Genomic DNA, 13,054 nt, shown 5'->3' with positions numbered 1-13,054 from the left:
AATGTGTAAGTATTTTTTTTTAATGGGGAAGAGGAAGCAGATATACTCTCCAATGTTATTAGTAAGAGCATAGTCTGGAAAATAGGAAACTATTAATAGGATTAATATTTCCTATTAATAGGAAAATAGAAATCAGACCATTCATCCAACTTGCTCAGTATTTTGGACAGGGACTGGCAGAATCTGTCCCAGGTTTGGCAGGAAGATTTTTCTACCTGATCTGGATACACCAGGGATTGAACCTGGGACCTACTGCATGTAAAGTAAATACACTGATATGCCCTCCCCCTTCAAAGCCTGTGTATGTCTTTTAAAAGATACATGAAATAATGGTATTTCTGTCATGAGAATGTTACTTTTTTCCTTTGAAGTACTTGATATGATCTTTGAGGGGGAGAGGACTGCTTGAATGTACTTTAAAAAATTGGAGGGATTTTTAAACCCACCAGGTGGTGTGGGCATGGAGTCTTAAATGGTATAGCAGGTACTGTTGAATAGGGACCAGACCTATGCCGCTTGGCCAGCCAGTTTCATTCTGTGTAATAGAATACTGTTAAAATGGCTGCTCTATATGGAAGACAAGTAAAAAACTTTCTGCCATGAAAATAAAGCTTTTTGAGTGCTAGAAAAGGTGATTACACTGCAAGAAAGATGCTTTATTGTTAAAAGAATGACTGCCCAATAGATGTGTGAAAACCATTGTCAGGAAACACTCAAAATCTATATTTTTATTTCCAGATGTTATAGCTTTGTGACTCATTGTTGGCTCCTGCTATGGGGGGAAAATGCCAGTAGCTTTGCAGTAAAGGGCACCATCTTTCTTAACGATTGCAAACTACCTATCAAAGTCATGTGTACTACTGAAAGTGTTCAGCTGCAGCATGACTGGAGAGGAGGAAAAGAAGGACAGGATGGTCTCTGTCTGACTTGTCTTTTGCTGACTATCTGCCAGCTAGACTTTCCAGTTGGACTCTAGCTGGTTTTCTGTTTTTCAGCATAGTGTCCGAGAGTTGGATGCTGTCAGTGCAGTACTGAGGTGCTAGTCACTTTGTTCTCACATATAAGGTGGAGCAGACAACCTGGCGCTACACTAGTATTTCCACAGTATAGTGGAGAGTTCAGGCAACACCCCTGTCTTTTTTCCCTTTCCTTTCACACAATATGTAAATGTTTGCCTTTTTTTTTTTACTATTTATCCAAAGATGGAAAAACTCAATTAAATGTAGTCTCAAAATATGTTGTTTGGAAACAAATTGACAAAAACGCCAATCTGCAACCCATTTGAACCTGCAATTCTCAAGGCTACATGAACACCAATCTTTTTTTATTCCAATTGTTAGCAGTCTCTCTCCATGCATCCTATGAATCACCAAAGTGTGTATGTTTTCAATCACTGATGTTTCCCTGGGAGGTACAGTTGGAGGAAAAACCAGGCAAAAAATCCCAGGATGATGCTGTTGCCCCTGTCATGATGGACTGTTGGCCGAATACATAAGAACATAACTAATGTAGTGTACCAAATGAAAACTGAAAGTATTGGCTGAAATGGTTTGAAACCTTCATTTTCATAAAATATTTGACAGGATAGATATGACTTTGTTTTTCATTATAGACAGGATGGTGTTGTAGAACTGGGTGTTTTGTTTTGGGGACTGTACAAGGGAATTAAAAGTAATGAAGTTACTTAAGAGATTGAGGCTATGCAGCTTTAACCCTGATAGTGATGGTTTGTCTCTTTAAAAGTACTGTAATGTCTTTTGTGTTGTAAGGAGGTATCTAACACAACCAAGTTTTTAATACAAAGCACCTCCCCTTGCTAGTTTACTGACTTGGCATCAGATTTTAGACATGAAGGGGATACAGCTGCAGCTTTGGACAATTCAGAGGTGGTCTCATAAGTGTTTAGCTGAAGTTTTTGAACAAGCAGAAATTTGTGTACTTTCCACCACATGTATGACTTCATGTACTCATCATGTTTATGCAGAGTAACCCAAATTGTGTCACTCTTTTGCATTTTCTTTTTAGCTGATAGTATGATTGCAGGAGGATGTATCTTGCATGTGTCATGTTGAATGCATACACTGTGTATGTAGGCTTATTCTGTTGCACACAGTGGATTTCTTCTTGGCTAGTTGTATGAACTGGCTCTAAATGTAATATTCGTAATATGGTAATGTAATATCAGCAGTTGATACATGAGTAATCATTGTAATACAGTACTGGTAATGTGGTGAATCATGGGTCACCAGTGTAACTCAGAAAGAATAAACCTTAAGAGGCTTAATTTTCACTGTGGCATAGTATTTGATATATGGAAACTCAGTTAGAAAACAAGAACATTAATCTTATTCTAAGGCTTATTGTGTGTTTACCTAGCTGAGTTCATGTCCACACAGCTGCATATCTATGTATAAACACATTTTTTCAATAAAGAGAAAAGAAAATAGTGCAACAAAGTAACATGTTGTAGAAAGGGGTTAAACATAGTGCTAGTTTCTTATGCTGTCCAAAAGTGAATAATAGGATTGAAAATATTTATGAAGTTGCAAAGTTAAGTTTCTAGTACTGTTGCAAGTCCAATGTATTGACAAACGGAAGATGATTATTTCTTCAAGATGGTTCATGACAACATCAGTGTTGTCTATACAGTGACTTAAGAGTACAATTGAGTTCATTAGTGCTTACTTCCAGGCAAGTGTATAGGATTGCAGAAGTTTGCCCAAGTGTGTTCAGATATGAGACGAAAAAGTTAGCTATGATAATGGAGTAATTGTCCTGAGGTGTGGCTTGGAAGGAATGTGGGAAGATATAGTATCAGCTTTGAGGTAGTTAGGTTTACAGTTATGATTTATGTTAGCTTGCTGTTCTTGTATTAGACTTTCTGTGAATTGACTACCAAGGAGTGTGAGTGTTTAAAGACTTTTTGAGGCTGTTACATTGTTATTCCTTTCTTTAAATGTTTAGCACTGTAGCTTTGGTTTCCTTTTCTCAATAGATTTCATATGCCAAGTGTTGAGTGGTGCATACTAAAGAAACAAGACTAAACATTTTTGCTGAATCCACAAAGGGACAAGCTTACACATTTTTATGCCAATAAATGAACTTCCAGACTATAGCATGGAATTGAATGACAGAGAATTATTCCCAATTTGTAAAGCAATCTCTGAGGATATAGAGGAAGGTACTGATGTGAATTGGAAAAAGGGGGTAAGGAGAAAAGACTGTACCAAGGCCAGAAGTAATGTTAAACTGTCCATTCAAGAAAACTTATGTTTCCTGCATGAATGTTTAGAGCTGTGCCTTTATCACTCTGCCTGTCTGTACTCTTCTGCTCATAGTTCTTACCCCCCACACTTTTAGAAAGCATTGAGGCCAGATGCCATCTCTCAAAACTTTTCATTGCTAAATTCTTGTCTTTACATATTGCCAATTGGAATTTGTTTACTTCATTGTTGCAGAAGAGTGCAACTTAGTCTGTTAAGAATTCATCTTTTAACTGACCATCCTGATTTAATGATATTTAAAGATAATAATCATGGCCTTGAAAGATTTCTGCTTAGGAGTGCTGTATATTCGGTATGAGGCACAGTGCCTGTATAGCTTGTGTGCAGCCAGGAAACTACTTCATATCTGTAGCATATGAGGGGTGCTCTAATTTATTCAATGAGTAAAGCTGTGCATAATAAATAATTTGTGTGAATGCGATTTGAGTGTATTTTGACCATGCCAACAGTCTTTTTTTCTTTTTAAGGCAGGGATTGTGCTTTGGCTTACCTAAAATCCCCCTTAATTCAGCAAGGAGCTGTGCACAGAAATGTTTTATCATGTTGGAGGTTTACCCAGCAAACTACATTACCTTTGACCACCCATGTTGGTACAGATGTTGAACGGATGTGGAGGGAGTTAAACATAGAGATTCAGTTGTCAAGGCTGCATATGTTCTATGTCCATTCCTTTGTATTGGAGATTCCTGACCTTTTGTCCCTCATGCACACCCATATGATTTATTTTTATTATTATTTTTGAGTTTCCTGAAGTTGTGTTTGAACTTGTCTAGCAAAAAGTGGGACTTCAAAAAACATTACATTTTAATTATGGGGGGGAAAATTGTTCACTTCCTAGATTTTGAAAATCTCAAAACACAAGAAAAATCAGTGAGAAGGCAAAAAAAAAATCTTTATTGTGACCAGTCACAAAATATGTTATTTGTGAGTCCTTTTGGGATAGGGAGCCATTAGTTTTTTGATTTTTCTCTGTAAATCGCACAGAGAACTTTTTGTTGAAAAGCAGTATATAAATACTGTTAATAATAATAATAATAATAATAATAATAATAATAATAATAATACAGGTATTTATATACCGCCTTTCTTGGTCGTCAGATTTCTCCTCAGACTTTATTCAAGGCGGTTTACATAGGCAGGCTGATTAAATCCCCGTAGGGATTTTTACAATTGAAAGAAGGTTCTATCTTTCAAGAACCACAGCAGTCCAGATGTTTCACTCTGATCTGGTTTCACATTCTGGCCTCCATCCTCCCACGCTCAGAGCAGAAGGAATAACTCGGCTCAGCTTGTCAGTTGCGTCAGGGTTGCATGGTGCCAGTGGCCTCGAACTGGCGACCTGCGGATGTTATCTTCAGGCAAATGGAGGCTCTACCCTCTAGACCAGACCTCCTGCCCCTCCTAATAGGCTTCTATTGTTCCATCAATAAAGATCGTAAACGGAAGATGATCAGTTGATCATCTTCAATAAATGATAAATAAAGATGATCATTAAGATGGTAAACTGAAGTGGTATCATTCTGAACTACTCCACTTCAGATGGTGTGTGTGTGTGGTGGGGGTCATGTTAAGAATTTGAAAAATTCAGTACATACCTCTCTCTGACCTGTTTGACATGAATTCATGCTGACTAGGATTTCAGTCAAGGCTATTTTTCCTGGCACCTTTTGCATGCAAGGCACCTTTTGCATGCAAGGCATATGCTCTAACACTAATGGGATTCTCCTTTCCTGAATAATCATAAATGAATTAATGTAGAAATTATTTAAGTGCAAATATTAGGGCTGTTAAAATAAACTTTGAAATCAGTTCTGTTTTAGGTTCTACCCACCATTATGGACTTGGTTCAGTCATAATGGTATTTCACAATGGAACAAGCTTTGTAGAACCACAGGTTCACATGCTCACCCTCCCCTTTTTATAACCAAGGGTAAGCCTTGGCTTTCTGTTATAGGAGCAAATTCTATAAAGGCTAATTTTTGCAAGTTTTGTTTCGCTTAAATGAAATGGGGGCATATGACCAGGACGAAAAACCATTACAGAGCATGTTTACTCTTCTTCATTTCAGCTCGACACTTGTTTGCAAATAAGTTAGAATGAGCTGTGTTTAATCCTTAATAAGTTTTCTTAGACTAGCAGTGTGATAGTAATTTTCGTACAACCTTTGCCATAAATTGCTGCATTTATGAATGACATGGCTAGGTAGCTACTTAGTATTGCAATCTCCTATAATGATTTGCAAGCTTCTGGATGATGGGATGGCTTTAAAAAAACTGGCTTGTTTTTCTCCTTCTGTGAAAGCTTCTTCATTGCAGTAAGCTGGGCAATCTGCCAAGACTGTTGTATTGTCAGGGTAGTGAATAAAGTACAAATGAGAGTTTCTCTGTGAAATTCTTAATACAGTAGATTAAATGACCAGGTCTAGCCTTGTGGAGGAACAGAATAAGGTGAAAATGTAGATGATACCTGCCTTTTTTGTGCTCAGAACATCTTTGCAGTCACTATGCAATCTAAGTTCTTGAAGAAAGATATCTTATTTATCTGTAAAGACCAGCAAATTTTGTTGTTGGAAGATGATTGGCTAAAGTATTATGCTGAATTATTTGTACAGTATACTAATACTGCTAGAAGCATGACAGTGCTTTTTGTATGAATAAGTGAGGACACTTTTTAGGGAAACTTGCCAACCTGGCTTAATACAACTTCCTTGCTGAATCAGACCGAAGAGTTATCTAGGCCAACATTCTGTCTTCATGAGTGGCTATCATCTTGTGGTTTGTAGCAACTGGTAATTGGCGGTACTATGTATTCTCTTATCATATACTTCCATATTTAAACTTCTAACTGTCATAGTTAAGAGCCATTGATAATTATAGGGAATTTGTTAACCACCTTGAGCCATTATTTGAAAGGTGGGATAAAAATCTTTGAAAAAATAAAAAAGTTTCTCCTCCATCAATTTGCTTAATCCTTTTTCAGAGCTATCTAAACTGGTGGTCACTACTGCACATTGTAGGTTCTGTGTTAACATGTTGTGTGAATAACTTTCTTTTGTTGCTAATTAATTGCAAAAAGTGGATGATGATCAGTTGCAGTAAATGAGTGTAGCCTAGCATTTTGAGAGAATAGTTTTCCACTTCCTTCATACTGCTCATAATATTTATTGGAGACAGAGGACTGAATCTGGAAAATTTTCCATTTCCACTTCAAAAGATGGTTTCATAAAAGTCATTAATGGATACCATTGGTAATATAATGTTGTAATTAATGTTTTTCAGGTGGTTATCCCTAGACAGTATAGAGAGAGTGCATAGATGAATTATGCAATACTAAATCATGTCCTTCTTTCTGCACGTCTGCAGTCCTGGTATCCATTTCATAACAAATAGAAAAAAGAGACCTTCACATAGCTCACTCCCTTATCTGATTAACCACAGATGTGACAGCAAATTTTTACATCTTCTCCTTGAGCTATCCTCCTGGTGCCAAAGAAAAATGTCCCAGAGTAAGGAGACAGACCCAGCTACTAAGAAACTTACAGTCATTGCTGCCTTTGATGTTCTGAGCAATTTCCTCTTTCCTAACAGCCCTCAAGATACTCTCTCCACACAGTACTCTCCTCCTTGCCCATAGCATAATGGTGTCCTGCAAAAGTTCCTGGGAACTGCATTTCAAAGCCAAGCCTCAAGGCATCTGATCTAAGCCTTACTTTCTTCACACACTTAGTCACTCAAATCAAGAATCAAATTCTGAATTTATCTAATTGGCTCTGTTAACAATTGTTAACATAAGATCTGTTAGATTTTGGGTTTGCTTTAGCTAACTTTTAAAGTAGTAGTGATAATGCCAAATCAGACAAAAAATTGTATATTGTCATTATAGTGAAATCACTAAAGGAAGAAAGTTGATAGATATTGTTTTCTCTGTAAACTGTGAACTTTATTAAAAAGCAGTATATAAATAGTAGTATAAATATTGCAAAAACTTTTTGGGAAGCTTGTGCATGATTGATTTTTCATTGCAGAATTTCTGATAAACTGCTTGAGATCCCCAGAGTTCCTCAACATGATGTAGGATCCAAAGGTACATTCTATGCACTTGGATCCAAAGGAGGCAAGTTTTGCTCATTTTTCCCCTTGTAGCCATGGTGCTCCCTCAGATCTGCTCCAGGCTCTGAGGAGGAACTGGAAAAATTGCCTCCTGGGTTAACCTGACAGCCCTTCTAGTCGGCATCTTGTTTCTAACAGTAGAAAGCTCACAAGAAAGCACCAGCAACAGTCATCTATTTTTCTGCAACTGCAGTTCAGAGATATTAGGGTTGATAACAATCTCGTTTTTTTAAAAAAAAAATTTTATTGGGGCTTTTGAGTTTTAAAAACTTAGTATAAATTAAGTGTGTTGTATTTTAAATATCTAGTAGTTGTGTTGTGGGAGACCTGATCACAGTAGATCAGGATGGAACTCTACCCTTTGATGCTCTAAGGAAGGAACCCTAATGGTGTTCATTGTCTGAATGATCCTTGACAATTTGAAAGAGAAGCAGTGCCTGCTTTGGGACTATGCATATTCACTGAAAGAATGATGTGCCTGCACATGAGCCAGAAAAGAACAAAGGAATGATGATGATGATGATGATGTAGTAGTAGTAGTAGTAGTAGTAGTAGTAGTAACTTTATTATCATTGTGCTACAGCACAACGAAATTTATGCACCTTTGAGATACAAGCTTGGAGGCAGGCTGTGCAGCATGGCCTTTCCCAGTTTGAAGAGACACTTGGCCAACAGTCTGAGGCAAAGAAGGAAGGCCCATAGCCAGGGAGACAGACCAGGGACAGACTGCACTTGCTCCTGGTGTGGAAGGGATTGTCACTCCCGGATTGGCCTTTTCAGCCACACTAGACGCTATGCCAGAACCACCTTTCAGAGCGCGATACCATAGTCTTTCGAGACTGAAGGTTGCCAATATAATTGAGATACAAGCATAAATATATACAACAATTCCAACAATCACACTCTACACACTCACCCACACATTCTATACAACATGCATCATAATGTAAAAACAGTATAACAGATCATAATGCCCAGGAGCATGGAAACAACTAAATCACCTTATTCAACGTAATTATGGCTGTGGGATAAAAACTGTTTAGGAGTCGTGTGGTGCGTGCTTTAATAGTTCTGTAGCCCAAGGCAAAAGTTCAAAGAACTTATGAGCTGGATGGGTCTCTCAGAATACTATGTGACTTCTGCAGCCAACGAGGTATATAGATGTCCTCCAAAGCTGGTAGATAAAGGTTGATGATGTGCTGCGCGATCTTAAAAATTTTCTGCAGAGCTTTTTTGTCCCCTGCAGAGCAATTTCCATACCACACCAAGATATCATAGGTTAGGACACTCTCAATGGTTCAATGATAGTAAGACACAAGCAGCTGCTGTGACAAATTTAACCTCCCAAGCTTCCTCAGAAAATATAGCTGCTTTTGTGCCTTTTTTTTTATCAACATGCTGGTGTTAATAGTCCATGAGAGGTCCTCTGTGATTTAAATACCTAGGAATTTGAAACTAGCAACCCTCTCCACCTCCTCACCATTTATGTATAATGGTGTGTGTACATCCCTCTTTTTCTGGAAGAATGATAAGAGCCCATCCTAACTAACTGTGGCCTATTTGTCAAAAAGTCCTTTATCTACAGACAAATATCTTGCTGTATGCCCAAACTAGTCATTTAAAAAAACAGCCTGCTGGGTAGAATGGTGTTAAAAGCAGAACTATAATCCACAAATAACGTCCGGACATATGCACCCCAATTATCTTGGGATGTTGAAATTTTTTTTAAAACTAGTTAATCATACTGCAGTCCTGGAGAGTACTGATACTGTATTTAGCTTAAAAATGACTCTGTGTACTGCAAATAAATTTCTGCTGGTGTACAGTCCTGCAAGTTATGTGTAAAAGCGTACTGATTGTGTGATATTTGGTGAACTTTATCAGTAAATTATTAAAAATAGGTTGAACTTATACCACACATGCTCCAGTATAAATATTTAAAATTCAGAATTTACATGGTAAGTAATGGTTATTGGCTTGATGTGATGCGTGGATACCATGTTCAGCGAGGTGAAACTTTTTTTTGTGCAGGCCACTGTATCTAATATAATCATACAGGCAATACAAGTTCTGCAAGCTGTGCACCAGGGCTTTTCTCCTGGTTGCTTTTAGCCAAGTTGTCATATGGAAGCAGTGTAGGATCAAGCATGCAGAAAGAGAAGTGTGAACTTTCACTTTGCATACTTGATCAAGTTAGATATTTATCTACATTTTGGAACAATAACACTGTTATTGGAACATAACACTGTTATTGGAACATATGTTATTGGAACTTAAACTGCAGATTTATGGTGGAACCTAATCTCCATAAGGTTGGAGGGATCTAGTGGTGTGATCTACCCCCAAAGACTGAAGGATCCGGGTGGTTTCCTAAGGGCTTTGGGGGATTTCCCTGCTACAAGGGTTGTTGATTCACTCATTGCTGTGGTTGACCTCTGAAATGAGGAAATGAGCAAAGCTGTGGATGAAGTTGCACCTTTGTTACCTCAGCTGGATGTAGAGCCCGGTCAGCTCCTTGGCTTACTGAGGAGCTTAGGGCAATGAAACAGCTCAGCAGACATCAAGAGTGGTGCTGGAGAAAGACTAAGAACAAATCTGACCAAACCCAGGCAAAATTACATCTTAATGCCTATTCTACAATGGTGATGGTGGCAAAGGAGAATTTCTTTTCTGCCACCATTGCTGCAACAATATGTCGTCCAACGGAACTGTCCCTCATTGTTCAGGACTTGTTGCATGTAACACCACAGGAGAATCAGGTAGATTCTCTTCATACCTGCTATAATGCTTTCATAATACATTTTGCGAATACAGTCGCTCAGATTCAACTTAACTTGGACTCCATTTTGACAGAGTCTACAAATGTACCTCTGGCAACTGTCTGTCCAGTTATTTGGAATTGTTTTCAGTTCCTATGGCCCGGGGATGTGGACAGGATCCTCGGGAGTGTGAGACTTGCTGCTTGTCTTCTTGACCCTTGCCTAGTGTTGCAATTATGTTCTGCCGAGGGTGGGTTGGTGGAGGGGAGGATAGTAAATTCATCTCTCAGGGAAGGGGTGCTGCCAAAAACCTTAAAGGTGGTGGTGGTGGTGTGCCCTCTTCTGAAGAAGTCCTCCCTGGAACCAATGGTTTTGTTTAATTTTCAACCTGTGTCCAACCTCCCATTTTTGAGCAAGGTGATTGAGTGGGTGGTGGTGTCTCAGCTCCAGGGAATTCTGGAAGAAACAGGTTATCTGAACCCCTTTCACTCTGGTTTCAGGCCAGGCCATGGGATGCAGAAGGCCTTGATTGCCTTGGTTAATGACTTGGGCCGGGAATTAGACAGGGGGAGTGTTTCCCTATTGGTCCTTTTTGGACCTCTCAGCAGCCTTTGACACCATGGGCCATGGTATCCTTCTGGAGTGGCTGAACAAACTGGGGCTTGGGGGCACTGTTTTGTAGAGGTTCCGCTCCTTCCTGACAGATCAGACCTGGGTGGTAAGATTGGGGGACACATATTTGGCTCCCTGGCCATTGACTTGCAGGTTGCCTCAGGGAACTATCTTGACCCCCACATTGTTTAACATCTACGTGAAGCTGCATGGGAATGTCATCCACCAATATGCAGATGACACCCAGCTCTATTTCTCTTTTCCACCAAATACCAAGGGGGCTGTGGAAATTCTGGGGCGGCGCTGTCTGAATGCAGTTGGGGCCTGTATGAGGGCTACTAAACTGAAATTAAATCAGGACTAGAGGACCTCCTGATCTGAAAGGCAACTATGCAGGCATTAGACCCACAACTTGCTCTGGATGGGGTAGCCCCCATCTGAAAGAGCAGGTTCGCAACCTGGAAGTCCTCCTGGACATGCAGCTATCCCTGGATGCTCAGATTGGATCTGTGGCCTTTGCCCAGCTTTGGCTGCAGCCATACCTGTGTCAGTTGGATCTGGCGACAGTGGTCCATGCCCTAGTGACATCTTGGTTATACTACTGTAATGCATTCTACATGGGGCTAATGCATTCTATGGTTTGGAAGTTGCAGTTGGTGCAGAATTATTATTATTATTATTAACAGTATTTATATACCGTTTTTCAACTAAAAGTTCACAAAGCGGTTTACAGAGAAAAATCAAATAACTAAATGGCTCCCTGTCCCAAAAGGGCTCACAATCTAAAAAGATGCCAAGGAATACCAGCAGACAGCCACTAGAACAGACTAGAATGCAGTAGCTTGGTTGGTTACTGGGGTTTGGCATGCAGGATCCTCTATGCCATTGCTCTGGAGGATCCACTGGCTGCCCATTCTTTTCTGAGCCCAATTCAAGGTGTTGGTGATGACCTTTAAAGCCCTATAAGGCATAGGACTGGGATACCTCAAGGACCACTTTCCCCCATGTATTCCCACATGTCCCCTACGATCATCAGAGAGGGCCCTTCTTTGGATGCCTCTGCCATCTGAAGCCAGGGGGGTGGTAGTGAGAGATGTAGGGCCTTCTTGGTTGTGGCACCATGCCTCTGGAACGAGCTGCCAGAAGATCTGAGGGCAGCCTCTTCAGTATATGGTTTCTGGAAAGGTTTAAAGACCCACCTGTTTTGCCTGACTTTTGGCAAGGGAGGCACTCCTTAGAAACTCCTTCTTAACTTTTATGCTGCTGTAAACTATTTGACACTTTAATATGCTCTGCAATTATTTTTTACATTGTTTTAATAGATTTTATAGTTTCTAAATATTTGATACTTATTTTTATCTCTATGTTTATCTGTACACCTCTTTGAGTTTTTAGAAAAGCAGTATAGAAATTAAATAAATATTGAAGGAGCTAATGTGGCTTCATTCACAAACTGTAGGCTATAAATGTACCATGGCTAGAGGTATTTGAAGGCGGTGTTATTTTACTCAGAAGTAAGCCCATTGTGTTCAGTAAGACTTGGAATGTAATCTTATTTTATTCACTGGAAACAAACACCTCTGACTCATAGCATTAATTAATATATGTATACATAGTTCATGTTCTACACATAACATAATTTAATCTTTTTAATTGTCTTCTCTTTCAAGTCTGTGCAGAAGCATTCAATCCAGATGAAGAAGATGAAGATACAGAACCAAGGGTAAGAGAACAATCTACATCTGATTCTTGCACAGATTGATAAGACTGGGTATCTTGTTGCTTCTGCAATACGCTATTGTACCTATTTTTGCCCCCCCCCCCACTCAGATCTGTTGAGAAGTTACAAAAATGATCAGTGAAGCAGTAACACTGCGTTTTGTGTTGTTTAGGGCATTGTAGCTTAAATTGTTTAGTAAAGGGTTTTCAAAATTGTAACTTTCAACATCTGTGTAAGTTTTGTCATGCAACTTGTAGCAGCATAAAAAATTGGGAAAACTACTGATTCCCAGATCTTTTCTCATCCCTCTTACCAAAGCAGTGTTTTGCTTAGAGAGCTCCATCAGTGCTGCTGCTCCTTTCTCCACCGGGGTATTCATGGATCATTCTGATGGGGAGCAGAGTGGCAGTGCCAGTGGAGTTTTCTAAGGTAGGGAATTATTGGATTAAAGTGGGAGGCAGTATTCAGATTTAATAGACTTTCAGCATCCCTTTAATTGACATCCCTTCCCCCATTAGTCTGTTAAATTGAGGGTTCACTGTAACTGAATCAATTTCAATCTGGTTTAGA

The 13,054-nt window shown here is 39.3% G+C and overlaps 1 protein-coding gene across 1 annotated transcript in view; it reads left to right on the top strand.

Moving 5' to 3' along the window:
• The window catches only part of PRKAR2A (protein kinase cAMP-dependent type II regulatory subunit alpha), a 111,077-nt gene that overhangs the window by 60,595 nt on the left and 37,428 nt on the right, over positions 1-13,054 (top strand). Inside the window, exon 3 of the mRNA XM_066618498.1 lies at positions 12,435-12,487. Within this exon, the coding sequence (XP_066474595.1) occupies positions 12,435-12,487 (53 nt within the window). The remainder of the gene's footprint in view (positions 1-12,434; positions 12,488-13,054) is intronic.

The sequence above is a fragment of the Tiliqua scincoides genome, chromosome 2, assembly GCF_035046505.1.
Source record: "Tiliqua scincoides isolate rTilSci1 chromosome 2, rTilSci1.hap2, whole genome shotgun sequence".
Lineage (NCBI taxonomy): Eukaryota > Metazoa > Chordata > Lepidosauria > Squamata > Scincidae > Tiliqua > Tiliqua scincoides.
Note: the sequence above shows the minus strand (reverse complement) of the source record. Positions and strands in the feature narration are given on the sequence as shown.